The sequence below is a fragment of the Apteryx rowi genome, unplaced genomic scaffold, assembly GCF_003343035.1.
Source record: "Apteryx rowi isolate R43461 unplaced genomic scaffold, aptRow1 scaffold_0, whole genome shotgun sequence".
Classification (NCBI taxonomy): Eukaryota; Metazoa; Chordata; class Aves; order Apterygiformes; family Apterygidae; genus Apteryx; species Apteryx rowi.
In genome coordinates, this window is record NW_020447195.1 from 8,127,096 (window position 1) to 8,146,973 (window position 19,878).

General features: G+C 43.0%; 1 protein-coding gene across 1 annotated transcript in view; it reads left to right on the forward strand.

Annotated features, from left to right (window-relative positions):
• The window catches only part of CDH4 (cadherin 4), a 467,250-nt gene that overhangs the window by 362,122 nt on the left and 85,250 nt on the right, over positions 1 to 19,878 (forward strand). The window contains exons 5-6 of the mRNA XM_026088351.1: positions 2,330 to 2,485; positions 9,931 to 10,075. Coding sequence (XP_025944136.1) covers positions 2,330 to 2,485; positions 9,931 to 10,075 — 301 coding nt within the window. The remainder of the gene's footprint in view (positions 1 to 2,329; positions 2,486 to 9,930; positions 10,076 to 19,878) is intronic.

Genomic DNA, 19,878 nt, shown 5'->3' on the forward strand with positions numbered 1-19,878 from the left:
GATCCGGGTACTATATGCAACAGGAAATAGAGCATAAAAATGTCCGTAAAGAACGAGCAGAGCCTCCCCATCCATGATTCCAGTTAAAATTGCTTCCATTTTAGTTCYGTGCAGGGGGCCTGGCTTGCGTTTAGTGCTTGTGCTCAGGTCCTAGCCGTAGCTGAGCCGGGCTGGGGACGCCCTCCTCTCGTGTTGACCTTTCCCTCCTGTCACCTGCAGGAACTGTTTTCCCACCTCGCTGCAGGTAACGTCCTGCTCCACCACTGCTCCCGCCGTCAGAAACGGCTCTTTCCTTCCAGGGGCCAGAACCTCGTTCCTGCCTCCTGGCCGAAGCTGCCCTTGTCCTTCCCGTCAGCCCACGGCTGCCTCGTTGCACGTTTAACATTACAGCGATTTTATAAATGAAAAATATATTCCTAGTCGGATTATTGAAATTGTTGCAGATGATCAGAAACTTTACCAGACCCCAGATTTTTTTCTTCCAGCTTTGTTAAGGAAAAGCTTTGTTAAGGGTTAAGGGCTGGTTTTACCCTGACCTGCCGTAGATCCTTTGGAGCTGTACGGGCACACGTGGATACGGACAGACACAACTGGGTGCCCAAAGCTGCCCTTTTTTATAATTTCTGAGATGGCAGCCCCACGCCGCCTCAAGGCTGGAGGCCTCGGAGTGGCCTCCTGCCCGTTCGCTTACCTTGAGCCTTGCGGGGACACGTGCTTCCAGCTGTCAGCAGCAGTGCGTGAGAGCTTGAACCCTCTGACTTGCGCTATATGTTTGCGCAGACATTCACATAAATTCAGCTTGCAGCCCTATCTGCCGGGCAGGGTGAAAGCTGCCCTACTACAAGTGGGGACTATGGATTTTGGTTCCTGAGCTGGTGAGTTGGCTGCCGTCATTAAGCCCACAAGTGCGGAAGCAAAGCTTAAATTTAGTTGTTTTTCAATATGTTTTGCCAGTGCAGATTGCGTTCATGCCTGTCTATTCGGTTGCCTGCTACAAATACCCTGCGTATGCTGTTGTGTGCAGGCTGAGGGCACTTTGAAAATGTCCCTGGTACCTGTTCTAAGTGATTATACTAGTCTAAGTCTGATCAGTTTTCTTGGTGCTAATAGCCTAAACAAGCAGTGAATCCTAGGGAGAAAAGACAGATGAAACTGTCTCTGTTCCCTGACCTCCAGCTCCCGAAGCGTAGGTGCAGCAAGAATCAATCCTAGCAGTTTCTAGCAATAACTGACATTATTAGCCGTTCCCGGGAACAGACTGTTTGTTAGGTGGAGGCCGTGCAGAAGCAGGCGGTGCACAAACTCGGTAATGGTCTGGACGAGGGCACCAAAGGAGATGCTTGTCGGGGATCTGAGATTACCYTGCACCAGCACGTTCGGCATCTTTTCAGCCTCCCGAGTCAGGAGAGGACAAAATCTGGGTAGGTCGCGTGTGGAAGGAGTAGGAGACCTGTTAGGGAGAAATAAATGCACGTCACTTGTGCACTGCCAAGACAGCTTGTGGCAGTGGGGGGTGGTAATTTATTTGTCCCTTGCGCTTTCTTTCAGGAATGGTTGTGATGTTGCAAGAACTTCTTTCAGCATTTGATTGGAAAATTAAATTTGGGTTTAAAGAGATAGTCAGGGTTGCTAGGACAAGATGTTAACCTCCCTTTTTTATTTTCTCGTCTCTGTATCCAAGGTTCATGTAATTTGTCATGCTGTATTTGATTTGCTGGGTGTTYCTCAAGGTATGGGAGGGAAGGAGTTTCAAAAGCAATGTGCCAAACATGCTTTTGTGCAACAAATAGTCGAATGGAGTGGTACCATCCCACCGGGCATTCCCAACCTTGCTCCAGCAAGCTGGCAGGCTGGATAGAGAGGGAGGGAGCAGCCCTATTCTTAGACTGCCACGGGAGTATCTGTGTGCACAGTTAAAGGCACTGAGAGGATGACGTGGGAGACTGGAGACAGTGCTTTCGAAAGTGATTAATGGCTGTGAGATGCCATATATATCTGACCGATTTGGACATTTTACAGGGCCTGGGTTTTCAGGAAGTAAACAGCATTTTCTGTGAAAGCACRTGCTTCCACACCTGAGGCAAAAAAGTCAGAATTTCAATAATTCCTAGACAATCATCATGAATAAAAGAAGAGAAAAATAGCTGCAAATATGTGGAATACTCTTTTACTGGCGTTTTCCCAAACTTTTGCTATACAGCTCCCTTGTCGAATTTGACAGCAGCATTACATTTATGCATCTTACAGGCTCAGATCTTTAAAGTTGTTTAAATACCCATATGGCTTTTGTCCATAACTTCCTGATTGCTGTCTTTGTTCTTTCATTCAGATTCGTTCYGATAAGGATAAAGAGATCCATATCAGATACAGCATCACCGGCGTGGGGGCTGACCAGCCGCCGATGGAGGTGTTCAGCATTGACCCCGTGTCTGGCAGAATGTACGTGACCCGTCCCATGGACCGAGAAGAACGGGCTTCCTACCATGTAAGTGTAAGATGCTGGGAGAAAAAAATTCTCTTGAGTTTTGGATCTGAGTTCACAAGCTCGAAGCAAAGCTGTGTCAGAATTGCTGGGCCCAGTAAGTCTCATCTTGTCARGAGACACGTTGTGGCTTTGAGAAGACCAGGGTGCCTGGTCTTTGTTCAGAATTGGAGCCCAGATTAACAGCGTGGACTGGCTCCCAGTGTTAGCAAAAGACGTAGGGGACTGACTGCACAAAGAAGGTGCATGGGTTTAGCTAGCCGTTCGAGTCTCAGCTATGCCAGAGCATTTGGGGGTGTGTGTGTGTGTGGAGACGTCTTTATTCCTGTTTTACTTCAGTGTAGCTTGCTACATCAGCCAAACCAATGCAAAGCAGCATTAAACTGACGTCCTTCTCGGACAAAAAAATCACAGTCATTTATTTGAGGTGGTGCAACTTCACACTTCTTATTATATCCATGCAAGTTTATATGTGGACTGAACCCCCCAGAACCATGAGAAACCAGTCGCTACATTAGCATGTCTTGGGAAATTACTAATTTAAGAATCATTACTGCAGCTAAACATGCAATAATTGGTGTAGTCATTTTTCATTTTAAATCACTAGGAGATGTTCAGGCAGTATGATGGGGGTGTGTCAGATATGTTTTTAAATAGGCAGATAGACTAATATTAAATATGAAGGAATTAATTAAGATTAATTACACTCAAAAGCGCTTCCATACGCTATCCTAGCTCATAAAATGCTCTACCTGCAGAATACTTACAGTGTAATTGGTCATTAGGTTTTGATCTAAATCATAGTCTCTATATTGCTCAGCGTAATTGCACAGCAGATATGGTCCCACAAATAGCTACAAAAAATTGTTGTTTCTTGCATGAGAGACCTGCAGAATTTCACCGCTTTCTGCGTCTGTGCTTTAGTTCCTTCCCGGAGTGGTTGTAAGAGGTCGTTTCATGGATTGCTTTGTATCAGCATTAGACGCATCTATCGGCACCGTAATAGCCATTCCCAGGGATGCTCTAATGTCAGCGCGGTGGTACGGGTCACTTCCGCTGACACCATATTCCTGACTGCTCCGTCGGAGACGCCCGGTCTGTCAGCTTTATCAGGTATCCAGTTAACCATGTTGACACAGCTTCTGGACTGCGGTGGAAGGATAAAGAAAATAGATTACCTCTTTAGTTGGGTGGAAAAGGAGATTTCCCCTGGGTGAAAGAGAATCTGAAGGAAAAATATTTTATCCTCCGTGAACAAGAACAATTATTTTGCTTGTTGTGCCTAGGAAAATATGAAGATAAATTGTTCTGAAAAGGGAATATTTGAGATACAGTGTATGTCATTTCAGTGTTGATGCTCTTTCAGTAGTGCCAGATTATTATAACAGTGTCGTCAATAATAGAATTCTCAAGTTAACACCTTTGATGGAGACTCTGTGATGTCTAATATTAGACACAGTCAAAAAAAGAGGTTGAGAAGGATTTTGTCCCCCATAATAACAAATCATGTGTCGCTTAATAACAAGCTTACCCTACTAGTTACACTGAATTCAGTATACTGAACTCTGACCTTGGCAAAGGTGGCTGGAGTAAGTCGGCCCCGTACGTACTGCGGGATTCCCAGTCTTTCCAGTTCCTCACCTTGAATTTRTAACCTCCAGACATAAATAAGCATATTCACACTCTGAAGGTTACACGAACATATAGTTTACAGAAAGTGAATAGCTGATAAATATGTTATGAGCACCTTATAGACAAGAACAGCGTGTGGTATCAAATCTTTGTTAACGCAACAGTAGAAGGTGATAGAGATCATTTTAAGTCATGTCTGTAAACAATCTTTAGATCCTCTGGCATCTGTAACGATTGATTCATGATGTATTGAACCATCAGTTGTTCATTTAATAACCCTTTACAAAGCACTTGCAAGTACATCATGCGTAAAGCAAGGACCCAAACAGAAGTGCAGAAACTTACTACAGTAGGAATGAGCAATGCTAGAAGCTGGAAAAATTAGGCCAGCCTCCAGAAAGAAGATAGAGTCCAGCGTCTTAACGGTTGCAAGTTCCAGTGGAGTCGATGAATTTATGCCACTTCATATAGCTGAGCCTCTAACTGAAAGGAAAGACAGACTTGGATCCAGACTTGCACTGAATGCTGAAAAACCAGTGACCAGGGTGTAGGTTTGGATCTGTACTGTATAGCTGGGGCATCTTTACATTGGTTTGACATCTGCTGTAGAGTTTTTCTTCGGCTCAGATTAGCAGCGCTCTGGAGCTAAAATTTTGGCTGGCGTCAGCGGTGTCAGTGGAGCTGCACTGTCTCTGGTCCCTGGGCTTTTCTCAGGGAGCCCTGCATGGGCTGGCTGCTCTGGCTGAATATGGGACATTTATACAGCTTCAGGTTTGCTGCAGTCCTAAGCAGAAAATGAAGTCTTTCCAGCATCTCTGTCACTATCGAGTATTGTCCTTACTGCTTTCATTTCTAGGTAATCTAAAAACTAATTATAAAAAAAATCATAATAATTTGCAAGTGTTTGTGAGGCTACATATCAGAGTTCTGTTTCATTAACTCCCACATTTTCAACACATATTTTCTTATGCATAATTATCTGGATTGCTTCGGGACTGCCATTTTTAAAATACTAGTGTTTTAACTCTCTCCACATTTAGCAAGCCATTCGTCTGATGAAACCAACCTTCTTCCCTAAGGTGAAATAGATTTTTTTCTAATTAGTTGAGGAGTTCTGTAGCAGAACTTCCCCATAAGTTTTCAAGATCTTTCTTGAGCTTTCAGGGAGGATCGTTCTGAATGCGATGTGTGCAGAGGTGTCTGTCTCTCGGGGACTCGCTGTGTCTGTACAGCTGGAGCGTGCGGGAGCCCTCCTGCATTAACTTGACCAGCACGCTTGGCAATAGCAGTGATCATGAGTTCAGCCGGGTTTTGACCTCATCCGTTTTCTGGCCTGCACTACAAACCAGAGGGCAAACTCTCCAGGGACCTTACGGACATCCCAGACGCAGGTCGGCTCCGAGTGGGATCAGAGAGAAACGCAAAGGGCTTTGTAGCACGTAACCAGTGCCACGCTGGGCTGCAGCGTGCGTGTGTCGCACCGAATGGTGCGGTTCTGTGCCCGCGTGCTGGGGGTGCAGCCTTGGGACAGGCTCCCATTGCGAGCACGAGCCAAAGCTCATCCTGCCCCGTCCGTACTGCTGTCCCGCTGTGTGGTGGTGTGGCATCTTCTGTTGTAGTCAGCCCTGAATGTTTATTCCACGCCAAATAAGTTTCAGCAGATAGTGATATTTAGTGTGCATGAGTTTTTGGCCTTATTTAATTGAGTTCCCAAAGTCCTGTTTGTACTGGTGGCAGAATTAGTGACTCTGAGTGTTTTCTTCTGGTTCAGACACCAGTTTCTTACCAAACTGCAGTTAGGTTTGGCAAGTGCTAGTGATGAGTAAATTGTCAGATTAGTTTTTCGAGACCTTTTTCAAGCTTTGTTAACAAAGACCATCAGTATAAACTTGTCAATAGGTGGCCAGTTGCTTCTGATGCTCAAGCAACGTGCAATGTGTGGAAACTTGGAAGGGAGTCTTAATACGGTCCCTGACCTATGTGTGTGCTTTCAGCATCAGACTGATGAAATGCTCTGTCAGAAATGGCTGGAGCAGGACAGGTTGGATATACTCTGAGAAGGAATTATTTGAAGGGCAGAGGGACAAAGAAGATTGATAGAAATTAAGGGAGAAAAGAGCTAATGCCAGTATTTTGCACCAAATCCTAATGAGTAATACCAGCCATTTGTGTCACAATACTCTAATTTGCACTTTTAATCAAAATTAAGAGCACACAAATTAGGCATGACATTGTATGCTTATTATTTAAAGGCTCTGTCACTGATTGATAATGTATATTTGTATTAATAGTATTAGTGCATAAGTAATATTCATATTTAGCACAATTCACTGTGTTGACTTTGACTAACTACCTTCAGATACCACCAGCCTCCAGTGTAATCAATAATCATGATACTGAATCATTTGTATGTCAGCAGCTACATTTACACTGGAAACTGTCAGTAGCAAAACCTCAGAGACCTGTGGTAGCTGCTGCTAAATATGATAGCAATGAATGTCAAACTTTTAAGAAATACTTGTTAAAGAATATCGAGGCAGTTCTTTGGCTGGTGCACGGTGGAACGGTACACCAGCTAGAGATTTAGCCTGTATTAGTTTTATAGAATCCTCTGCAAGGTATTTCTTTTCAATTGATGCTGTTTATTCCTTCTCTGCTCCTCATGTTCTCCCTCCTGGGGACAACGTAAATATTGAGAGCCAGCTTTATAAATGCGCCTTGTCTGTGCCTCCACCTAGCCACCTCCGTTTGAACAGTTCTGCACGACGTGTGTCTTGTGGCCCTGGTTGTGCCGGCTGGCCTTTTGCAGGGTGATTTTTCCAGCTCTAAATGGTGCGTGTGTCTGACCCTGAATGCAGCAGCCACCTTTTGTGTCTCACCCAGGGCCACAAGCAATGGAGAAGCACTTGCGTGCATCTGCTTTTAATCCCATCCATCCGTTCCGTCTGCACAGGCGGCGGCGGATTGCAGCCCGAGCACCTCCAAGCACCACGTTAGGCTCAAACTGTGCCAGGCAGATCAGCCGTATCCACACACATCTCGGAAGAAAATTTCAAAAGAAAGGGTGTTGTCCAGGGTGAGGATGCCTGATGAGTACAAGCAGTAGGACTGGAGGACAGGGGGAAGATGACTTAAGAATGGGACAGAAATGGAGTATCTGATCTACCGTGGGGGTACGCCGGGTGTTTCCCAGTCGTACAGATGGCCCCGTGGAGTCCATCTGCCTTTTGTGCCCTCCTCTGCACCTGGGCTCCAGGGAGGGAAGCGCGTGGTGAGCCTCGCTGAGGGTTCAGCCTTCTGGCTCAAGCCTTTTCTTCTGCTGTGGATGCTGCTGAGCACAGGTGAGCAACGTGTTGTGGAAGGGTGTGGAAGTGTTACCGCATGAGAATTATTAAAAGAATATATAGAGAGAAAATGCATGCAAGCAAGCACGGCAGAAAAAAGAAGAGAAGTCCATTGAAGTCAGGCAAAAAAAGAAGCAGGAGTGAGAAGGGGAGTGTGTGGAAAGGAAAGCACTAACAAAAGGTCACAGGAGAGGAGAAGAAGAGCTATGGACACCCAGGCACCAGCACGATCCGGGAAGTAAAGGCATTGGGTCTGCTGGGCAGTGCTGGGGAGCGTGATGCATCTGCTGTGCTCCTGCTGCCCGAGTGCCATTAATCAGGGCCCCAGCTCCAGCACCCGAATTCCCAGACACCGGCCTCCCGTTCATCACTCAACCCAGGTCCTGGTGCTGCCGTCGGACCTGGGGCAGAGGGCCGCACTCGTACACACCCCTGCCGGTTTAGTGAGATCGCTACAGTCCTGCTTATTGAATCCTTTTTGCCTTGAGTGCAGGCAGGAATCKGGTCATGCATACGTGTGCTTGGCGAGTGCAACAAGCAGATAGAAATGCAGTGCTGAGAAATTCCTTATTCCTGGAGCTTCAAACAAAAGCTATCAAATGTAATTAAAACTTTGCAGGGGGAGAATCAGATCTGAGGGAAAAGATATCAGCTTTGCTCTCTGCTTTATCTCTGAATGGAACCGTTTCCRCTCCTGAAAATAGGGCAAGAAGGAGCCCAATGCTGCCGCAGTTTGAAGATAATAACTTTAATTTTAGCTCCGAATTATTTTTTTTTCAAAGGCAGTCTGACCTTTGACTTGTAAAGTTATTGAATGACTACATCTGACATGATGAAGGATAACTCAACAGGCAGGAGTCAAAGCAGTTTATATGCAGGCAAGGAATGCAGATATTAAGAGCACTGCAAATCACAAAATACAAATGGTGCATCCTGTGTTGAAAATGAAGCCAGACTTCTTCAGTCGTTAGAAAAAGTGTTTTTTAAATTCCTTTAAAAAATGTTTTTCTACCAGCTTATTTCGCCTGGCAGTTTGTGCTCTTTGCTTGATTAACTGTTAATCCAGCCCGTCATAATAGAGTGCAGTTGCTTTTTATAAGCTCTGGACTTCTGAACACCTACATGAAGGAGAAAGTTGCATCAATCACGGGCGCTGCAGAAGCAAAAGACTGAGACGAGCGCTAATACAATTAGCACATTTATTTGTCATGCATCAAAAGAGCTGCAGACCTCCTCGGCAGCGCGGAGCATCCTGACTTGCCTGGGCGGTGCGGGAGGGACCAGGGCACCCAGCACCCTTGCGGCCACGAGCTGCTGCGCATCGGCACGCCCGAGAGCCGGCGCCGTGCCCAGGAATCGCCGCGGGGCGGTCGGTAGGTCCCCGGCTCTGCCCGGCACCCGAGGGACAGCGCCGCTCCTGCGGCTCGGCAGTGCTCCCCGGCGCTGGAACGAGAAGGGGGCGAGCGAAACCCGCAGCGGYGCCCAGCCAGACGTCTCTCCGCTGGCCTGCCGGGACCGGGCGCTGCGCAGCCCTGGCCGAGCTCGGCTTTTGTTTTGCGGAGCCAGCGTCCGCAGAGCCATCCAGCGTGCGCRCTATTTAGAGTGGCCATCTGGTCCTTTTAATGAAGAAGCTATCCATTTGTTTCACCTGATTWCTGATTGTTCCAGACTATTGTTGATTGCTTGTTTTATTAATTACTGACTTTGACATGCCGTATCTGTCGCTTTTGTTCAGAAAACAGATGCTCTTGTTTTCCAGCATTATTACTGATGGTTATTGCTAATAGGATAAAGCCGCAGTCCTGCTCTAAATGAGGACTGAGCACTGTGGCTCTGGTTATTGTAATGCTTTGTCGCTGATATTTTAGTTAAGCACGAGAAAGGTATTTCATTCTTGGTGCAACAGAACAGACTCCCACCGTTTGAAGGAATGGGAATGGTTTTATGTGGTTCAGTGCTTAGAGCAAGGGTGGCTGTTCCTGGAGACCATGGTTAAACAAAGCATAAACAATACTAATGCTATTCTGAAATCCCCTTGCTTAAAAATCACTGTAATTGTGGATATGAAAGCCAGTGGGATCCCATAAGAAACATCTGAAGTCCTTGCAGTCCCTGAAACATCCTTATCAGCTTTAGAAAGAAGCAAAATTTACTCTTCCAAGATTGGTGGACAAGATCCACCGTGTCTTAAAAATTAAAACATAGGTCTGTTAGCAGTGAAGGAGATTGGATCACTAACCCAAAATTAAAGTGTTTCCACTGGCAATTGTTATTTTAAAATATTATTTTGATATTATGTTATGCCTTGAAAAATGGTGTTTGTGTAGATGGAAACCACACTGCTGCTTTCTACTGGAATTCAGATATTCCCAGCTCAATTTATGCGATAAAGCCAGTTTTTACAAAACATGGTCTCTCATTCTGCACCAGATCCTGTTGCTGATATGATGTTTTCCTTGTGCTTATTCCCAGCTCCGAGCTCATGCAGTGGATATGAATGGGAACAAGGTGGAGAATCCTATTGACCTTTACATCTATGTGATTGATATGAATGACAACAGGCCGGAGTTCATAAACCAGGTCTATAATGGATCTGTTGATGAAGGCTCTAAACCAGGTACGGCTGAAAAAATTCATAGAGTTATCGTAAGCTTTCAAACATTAATCTGACCCAGTAGCTTTGCCTTCTCCTGAAATACAGAGATTGTAGGATTGGTTTTCTGTTTCTGGCTCTTTGGTTTAAGACTGCTGGAAATTACAACAATTCAGCTGAAATCTCTTTCTCTGGAAGCAGAGAAAGTGCAAATTTGGATTAGGAGAAACCAAGATTTTTGTAAGCCCTTCCTGGACATGTAATTTGCAAAAGCAACAGTTTTGCAGAGTAATTCTTGGTATTGCCCTTTCATGTGAGTGTTACGCTTGTCCTGTGCTGTTATTCTAGCCGCAAAATCCTGTAATAAGGAGAGAATTCTCACAAGAAACCCAGCCCAGCAGTGACCTTTCCCTGGCCCTGTGCCTCAGATGCTTGATATCTCACTGCTTGGTATTTAATCCGGTCGTTTGCAAACTCAATATCTGGCACCCAATCGGACTCCAATAAAGGCTGCGTCCCAAAGTGTGAAGAAATCACTTTCTTATTTGGGTGATGCAGACCTATTAAAGGCAGCTGGATTATTCTCACTGAAATTGCTGACTTATCCCCCATTCCCATAGATTTTTCTTACAGAGTGAAATGGGCATAAGACTAGTAGATTTGCAGAAAATTTATGGGTGCAAAATCAGTGAGAGTGTAGGTTGTGCACAGAATTCAAGTGATAATTTTTACATTGACATGTTTATATTTTTGGAAACATACAGTTGTTGGGGCCTTTAATGTTTTCTTTTCAACTATATTATTGATTTGTTATTTGAGTGCGGCATAACTATGCCATTTCCAATACACTAAGGAGGTTGTTTTAGCTTATTACTGAACATAACTAATATGAATGTATTCATTATTTAAGTAGAAATTATATTGTGAAAATTGAGTGAGATTTTTCCTAGATAGATTTGTGTCCAGTTGTTTGCCAGCTGAAGGGTTAAATACCATGTGATTTTTGTTTTGTGCAAGCAAACATTTATCATGGCTTCTCTGCTGCCTGAGGTGTCATAGAAAAGTCTCCAGTGGCCACTATTTTTAACAATGTGAATCGCAGTCGTGACTGGTTGTCTTTTGGCGTTGTGAGGAATGGGCTGCTGTGGTGACATATATTGGGGACACAGTGTGACGTTATTCTTGAGGAAAGAATAGGTACAGCTTCCTTCTGGATATGCTTTGCATAGCGACATGTCAGGCTTCAAAGTGCTGATCCAGGTGCTGGTCCGCAGAGGCGACACGGGAAGTCCCTGAGCTGATCCTTCTAATGACATCTCCCAAGAGGATTTTTCCTTCTTTCACATTGAAGGCCACCTTGGGGCACATCAAGGTTTGAAGGTTGATACATTTCCATAACAAATCAAATTTCTTACATCTTATTCTAGTATAAATCAATATTCAAAGTGTTCCCAAATGTTTTAACTAGCTCTGCTCATTTGTGTGATAGAAGCAGTAAATTGCATCCTCTTCTTGTTTGAAACCCAGATAAACCTTTGAGCTATTAAATCAGAATAGGATACCTTTGCCTACAAAATGCTTGTGCTTGTGCTTCTGCCAGTGGTTTTTGGTATTCTGTATCCCAGACTGGAGTGCTTGCCTTTAAGGCAGGTAGGCAGAAACCAATCTGTTTTTATTCAAAAGCAATTACATTTGTCTTTGATGTATTTGTTTTTTCCCTCCTTTCCTGTTTAATCGGTATTCTTTTAAAGCTTTATGTTAGTATTGAATTTCTATTCCTTGGTTTTGTAGAACCTCCTGGGAATGTAGGTATCCGAGGCCCTCGTTCGGTGTATATGGCAATAATCATGATGTTACGTCTCTGAGAAAATGATAGAAAGGTCATAGAGTTACTGTGTATGCCTGTGTGCTCATTTGCCTCCAAGTAATGTATCGCTGTTTTATGTAGAGACAAGTCTAGATAATATATTTAGCTAAGCATAGATCTTGCAGAGATTTGGAAACTTCCTTTATAGTCCAAGCTGCTTCAGAATGTTATAATACTAAGGAGGAACTGCACCAGTCTTTGCAAGARAAAAAATATGCAGCCAGAATTCATAATTATTTGCGACAATGATCGACAAATGAAAGAGGCGATATATTCTTAGAGGTAACAGATAGCAAAAAGTGTTCAATATTGATTCAACAGTAAGTTATATATGTATATGCATTTATAAAGATATATGCATATGTGTGTATATCTATGTATAAAGTACAGATTTGCTTCAAGCAAACTAAAAAATCTTATTATATGATATAGGAGTTCAGCATTCATTTTCCACTATTCGTTGCTATTGAACTATGCCTGAAGACTGAAAATTCTTCCCTGGATATCCCATATGATTGTTATTTCTCACATCTTCCATATGTCCATTTAGAATGGCTGTGATTAAATAGGCAGTATTTTGCAATTACCATGGTATCTGTGATGCTCTTAATAATTTTGTATGCTTCCTTTGAGGAAAATAACTAGAGTACTAGAGTATCCCAAATAAATGTTAACTCTGAGGGCAGCCAATGTCCATTTGAAGGTGGCAGGAATTTTGCCCAGATTTAAAAAAAAGGAGGAGAGCATAAGGAGCTCAAGCACTACCCATGGATATTTCCCAGAGCAAAACCATCAAAAATCCGCCGTTGAGCACAGACTGAGCAGAGCGCAGTGACCTTGAGATGCCCATCTAAGGCTGATTAACAGGATCGATAGAGCAGATCACATTCAAAGGGAACAAGAAAGGGCTCGGCGGCGCCGTGCCAGCGGTGCTGGGCCGTTGCAGGCAATGCGGTGGCAGGGTGGCCAAGCAAGATGTGACCTACAGGCTTCAGAGTGAATAAGCCGGAAGGACGTGCTGTGAGCCAAGAAAATGGGAACGCAGGTAGGGTCGTGCACTCTGGGACTGGGGTGAGGGGAGAGGCACTGCTGGGCACTTAGCCTCCAAGGAAGAAGGAAGCTTACTTCAGCCTCAGATACCACTAGCCTTCAGTGGGGATTTTCCAAGAGCTGAAAGAATTGGCAGCAGGGTGAAGAGACTTGCTAGAGACAGTCTGATATGCATTTAAGAGAGGCGGCTTCCCGGCCTGCAGAGCACTCAGACTGCCTGGGCTTGCGAGGAGTGCTCTCCGCGGTGTGCCAGTCACCTTGAAACCAAACCTTGATAGGAACAGAAAAGCAAGCATCAAGTATTATTATTATAATAGCTTGTTGTTGCTAGTGAAGATTATAATAACTTAATTGAAATAGCATCTTGCACCTGAGTATAGTGTTCTTGAAATCACGGGCTCATCCTTGTGGAGTGATGTTCTCCTTAATGTGAACATGTGTGTCACAGCCTGGCCCATGTGTGTCTTTAAATGTGTGCTGGCTGTTGAACTGAATTGCATGGCTTTTTTCCTTTCTTGGTACTCTCTGGAAAACGTTTTGATGTATTTCTAGCGTATCTAGCCTAAGGTGATGCAACCAGACAGTTCAGATGTTTAAATGCAGGCCCTTCCGAAAATGCGGAGCATGAACAGCGATGTAGGATTTTCTCTTCCACAAGACCAGCCTCCTTCCTTCCTTTCTCCCCCCGCAAGTTGTTTTGATTTAATGYGCCACTGTTTGAAAGTGTATCTTAAAAGGCCATGTTTTACTCACACTGAATAATGTTCTGCTTCTTTGAACTTTGCCTCTATATGAAGAACACAGCTACGTTTTAAAAATGCAGCTGCAAGCTAGAGCTGAAATTCCCCTGGTCCGTCCAGCAGCCTTAATCAGCAAAGTTCTCTCTTAGCTGCAGAACTTTCCTTTCAAGAGCTGATAAAGCGGTATGGATTGCACGGCTTCCTTGCCGAACGCCGTGCATGCTGCAAGAATTGTGCTGTCCTTTCAAAGCCTGCGCCTGGGAGCTGTGCCGCGCAAGCTGTACTGGCTTACGGCCGGAAGGAGCTCGGGTTTGGGGGGTTTCTTCTCTTTTTCCCCCTCTGTGCAACACCAGTTGCTGCCTGTCCTGAACCTAGCCAGTGCAGTTGCACAGGTGGGCTTGTGGCATCCCAGGTATGTCCTTGGGGAGAGGAGAGGGAGTGCTGTTTCAATAGAAATTCTACAATTCCCCCCCAAAATACACAGTAAGATAGAATGGAAGTGCTTGAATGTAAGAAAAGAAAAAATGAATTTAATTACTAAACAAAATAATACGGGGAAAGATTATTTTGATCACTTCAGAAGTTTAGTCTTGATAAAACAACACAAAATTTACCTTACGTTCGAATGTGGATGTCTCACTTAACTGACGCGTTCAGTTCTGAAAAGGTCAATGTGAAACGCTCTGTGATGGCTGCAGTGCTTTGCTCTGGGTTGTATCTATTTTGTTTTAACTGAAAGATTGTCAAAAATTAACACATCTCTCCAAAACAATTTGTTCCTGTCAGACTGGCCTTTTCCATTCCCATTCATCCTTTCCACTTCACTAACTCTCTGGATACATCTTGGTCCTTTTCAAGTCAGTAGCAGAATTCCAAGTGACTTCTTTTAAWCTGGGATTTCAGCCACCTCTTTTTTCCTCGGGGTATTATGTAGGCAGGATAGTTTCTTCCTGCCACCCTCCCGGTAAATGGTGTGAAAGAGTTCTAAGTACGGCCAAAATAAATCCTCCAAAATAAAGGAATATTAGTATTTCTTATATGAAAAATGTGGTAATTTAAAACTTCTCTATCTCCTCCTGATTCCATGGAACTCTGATAGAATAATTGTTGGTAGTGATGCCACTTAAAAAATGAAATAGCTGGGAGCCAAATCTGTATGTGGCAAATTAAGTTAAAGAAATCTTGTAAAAATAAGCAATATATATAATACCAGGGATTTAAAAAAACGATTATTCTATTAGTGTCCCAGTTTGTTTATTTTATTTCTATGCCAGCAGAGATTCCCTTAGAGATTAACACCGTGGACTAACACACAGATGGGGCCAGAAACTTGAAAGTCATCTGAATATTAAGAATTTAAATCTTTAGCCTCAGTGATTTGAACAGAAAGCCAATTATGAGGCTAAATTAGTTTTTAAATTAAACTGCAATTTAAGGATTGTGAAATTAATCTTTCAAGGCGTATAGTTGCATTTGTATATACGTTCACATGAAGAATTTGGATTCTGCATTTCTAGCTCCTTCCTCTTTTCAAACCTGATAGTACAGTTAATAAAGAGATATTTGGTGTCCTGTAGGTTGTTCTTTCAGTGAAATTGCAAGGGGGAGTGTTGTTGGGTAGTAAAATTGCAGGCAAGGGAGGAAGTGAAAACGGCAGTGCCTGAGTTCTGGAATCACTGAATAGGAAAAGCTTCATTTTTAAAAACGAGTGGGACTTTGTGAGTGAAAACCACTTTCTTCCATTATGAAACATTCCAAAAACACCATAGTGATGCTCATAATTAAAACATTTAATATTCTTTTACCAGCTTAGAGGTAAATTGATTTTAGTACTCTTCATTTGGGAAGGCCCTAATTGAACAAAGCACCTACACAGGTTCACAAATCTCAGCTAACTCAGGTTGTTCGAGGTGCACATCACACGGGGGAAGTCCATGGCGTGTGCCAGATATGTCGTCTTCCTAATAGCACTAGAGCCCGGCATGCATAGAAATAACACAAATTCCATCTGCTGCAGAGAGATCACCTAAGGATAAAATTTCCCAGTGCCAGAATACATCTCCACGGTTTCCTCCGATCTTACCAGAGCTCTTCACAGCTTGGATGCATTACTTCTGCGTTCATCACAAGCTGAAGTGTGTACCTCCGTGCAGTGCCATCCTCTTGAGCCCGGACGAATGTTAGCCTTAGCCTTGCACTTTGCATGCTATGAAAAATGGCCTTGTCCGACCCAACAACCCGCTCTCTCACACATTGCACACAGACTTAGTATATGCAATATTCTCTTTCAATTTCTTTTGCTCAGCCAAACACAATTTTAGGATAAGAAATTGCTCTGCAGGCATATGTTGTAGTGCTTTCCATTTTGTTTGGAGGGGGATGGATGAAATCTTTGCTCCTCTTAATTTCCGTTACAGAAGCATCCAGTCCCAGTAGCAAGGATGTGAAGGCTGTGAGAAAAAAATGCAAATCCCCACACTGACGGTTTTTCCTTCCAGAAGGAATGGCCAAGTTGATATAAAAAAATTGTGAAAAATCAATGTTCAGAGACAACTCTGGAAGTGAGTTACAGCACTGCAATAGTCCACTCTCTGCTGCCTTTTACTAGCAACTACAAATAATACAGCATAAAACTACAAAGTAAATGCTGTAAAGGTAGATTGTTCAGTAGAACAAGACATGGTAGCTAATCAGGAATTGCATGGGATCATGCTAATTAGACTGCCTGGGATATCTGGTGGGCCACTGTCAAAATGTAGTTGTTAGAAGCTAGCGTTTTAGGCTGCTTTTTTTTTTTTGGGGGGGGGGGGGAGTGTTTGCGCCTCTGTGCATGTGCGTTGCCTGCCTTTTGGCCTATGACATTATAAACAAAAGAAGTCTGGTCATCCACCAGACTGTGCAAATGTACACCACAGGCCACATTGTCTGCTGGCTTCATTTCCTTAAAGTCAGTGAGCTTTTGGTGTTCATCTCCTATTGTTACCAAATTTTAAAAGACAACAAGTGAAATTTTCTGGATGGGTTTGGAAGGGGACCAACAGGCATCAAGCAAAACTCACTCTTCTCCCTAAGACATCCTGTGATGCTTCCTGGCATTTCACAATGAATCAGGAAAATGAGTCAGTGCTAATATGCCCCAACTATGTGTTTTCTTGTTATGTTCTTCCTCTTCTCACTCTGCACCGTACCAAGTGCTGCCTACAGTAAATTCTAAATATTTGATTTCATTAGCAGTCTACAGATGTCCATCAAGATTTCCCACTGTGCACTGAAAACATTGTGAAACCATGCTACGAATCTGCATGGTTCTTATTCTCAGTCAACATTCAACAACTGGATTCAGGCCTTGTGGAAGATGTGTTAAGTCTCAGATTTTGCGCAGCCTGGTCTGCATAATTTCACTAGTTGCATATATCTTCAGTTAAGCATGAAACCTAACCATACTTTTAGGCACAGTTCGTTGGTGGTGTTCAGAATATCTTGTCCTAAGTCACAGTTTCTCCATTTCTTTGAATTTGCCTGCGGGAATCAAGAGGATTCATCTCCAGGAACTCAGCTGAGCTGCGGCTCATCGATTTGTGCARTCAAAACTGTTTGCTCAGAGGCTGAATCTGCTTTTGCCCATCTTCAAGTTTTACTTCTGTTATTTCTCAGAGGTGCTCACAGTCTCAGCAGGCTGCAGGCTGCTGTGCAAGAGTTATCTTCAAACCTGGGCATGCCCCTGCATAAGCCACATTTGGTGCATTCGTTCATTTTCTGTCCTGAGATATTTATTTTATTCTTAACAGTAAGAATGTATCAGTTCAGTTCCAGGTGACAGCAGCCTCTTCGACTTGCTCAGTCGTCTCTCCAGACCCATTTGCTCTCTTTATTTCATTAGGGTGACTCTTGCCTTGTTTGAGGCTGAGAATCTGATGTCTCCACTAATTAAAAAGTGACATCCTTTATGAATTAGGTTAGCTTCTTGAAAGGTCAAAATTTGCCAATGATTACAAAAATAATGGTGAAAGAGAGTGACAGCATCTATCAGTTAGTACTGAAGSAGTATCATTTAGAAGGAAAGTGCTGTTTCTCCTTTAGTTTTCTATCTATCTAAAGTGTGTGGGATGCAGTTTAATTTAAGCATATTTGCAATTTATTACATGTGCAAGAGAGTTTCAAGCATTACTGTCATCTTGATGTCTTGCACATGTTCCTATTTACTAATACGATTCCAATGAACACTTTGGGGAGTCGACTTCTCATTTGTCATTTCAAACCCTGAGCAACAAGTATGGGAAAATGCTTCAAGTCACCTATCGAATACATTTTTTTTTACTTGAAGATGCAGGTTTGTTCACTGATATGTTTGAGTCTTTGACACTACMGCAGTTCTCTAAATACTGTTCTAAGTTCATAGTTATTGAGAAGGTAAATTCACCCCCGAGGAGCTCTGTGCTGTAACATCTATACCGCTCCGGGCACCGGCAATGCTACGCCGCGCTGCAGCGCGCCTGACCCTCACCTCTCCTCCTCCTGTCTCGAACGGAAGAATCTTGTTCGTTTTATCTTTCAGTTGAAAAGACAAGTAGCATATGCACACTTCCTCCTGTTTATTAGTAGGAAAGATCACATTTTAAGGTGATTGCTGCCTGCCGTACATAGGCGATGTACAAGTAATTATATGTATAATTGCAGTACTTGGAGGACTTGTTCAGGATCCCCATTGTAATTGGGTTTTGACATCTTTACGTGTGTAGAGTGCTGTCTTTCTGTCCGTGAGATCTTCTTGCAATGACTGAAATCACTTAGAGGGTGAAGTGCTCCTACTGCGAGTAGGACCATGAGATTCTTGTCCTCTCTGTGAAAGACAACTAATATCAAGAAACTGTTTTGAACTGCAAATTTTATTTTTAGGAAATGTTGTAAATTTTGCAGTACTCTCAGGTATTTAATCTTCCCATCAACAATTACTCCCTTCTCTCTATCTAACATTGGATGCAGAGTATTCACTAAGTGAACTTTCCAATTTGGAAAAAAAAATAGGAGGAAGGRGAGGTTTCCATTAGTACAAAGCCATTATTAACTTGGGTTAAYGAAGATCTAATGTAATATGGCCATCACTACATGTCTGCACATAATGAGTCAATCCTTTTCTATGGGGGAATGATTAAATTAAGTATCTTGTAGGTCAAAATTAGACTGAGAAGGTTAACCAACCTTTAATGATTCTGCAACCATTTACCAGCCATTAAAAAACATAAATTGTAAGATAAAGCTCAGCAGAGAACCAGTGCTATCAGTGAAAACTAGGTGAAGATTTAGCTTTTCTGTTTATATCACAGGAGCAGATAGAGAGGATTGWGTATTTTATAGTGATAAGTAGTTATAAAGGGCAGAGTGAAAGGTTTTTTGTCTTTTTTTTWATTTGGATTCATGATAAGTGCCCATTAGCTCTTTCTTTTAACATGCATTAAATATAACTAATGGATATCAAACCAACTAAAAAAAATGGCAATTATAAAGCAATTGTAACAAAGAGTTGGGAGCACAACTGTGCTAAGATATTGTTTGTATGCCTTAAAACGATGAAAGCCTAGTCTTTTCAGAGAAATGAGGTTGCATAGATGTAAGTGAGAGCAGCGACTGCAGACAATGTGATGTGAATTAGCAGTTTTTGGTGTGCTCTRGTAGCATCTGAGCTAGAAAGAATCACGCTGATTCTCAGATTCCAGAGAGGTTTTGAGGGGAAATTTGTCCGTAACTGTGTGTTTGTGTGCTCACGTGTRTATAGGGCAGCTATATTCCTTCTTGTTTTGGGGGGAAGGAGTTGGGGGTTTTTACCCACCCAACATGTACTATGACTTCAGATCCAATGAGATATAGTGAATCCAAGCAAATTGTTTTTTGCGGTCTTTTACAAGCAGATGCRATTAATTTTAAAATTGTTTGAGAATCAAAATCCTAGTATATAGATAAAAATGATTATCCTTTGCTTCCTTCTCCCCAGATTCTTTCAGGTTTTGTCTTGCCAATCCTGTAGAAAGCTTGATTAATCCAGTAGGAATATTTTCCATCAGGGGTGCATTCAAGCGTCTCTCTCATATGTCTTGACCATCGTTAGGTTGAAACAAAAATACTGCATTTGACAAAATAACATATAGGAGATTGCAGTCTTTGGAAAATAACAT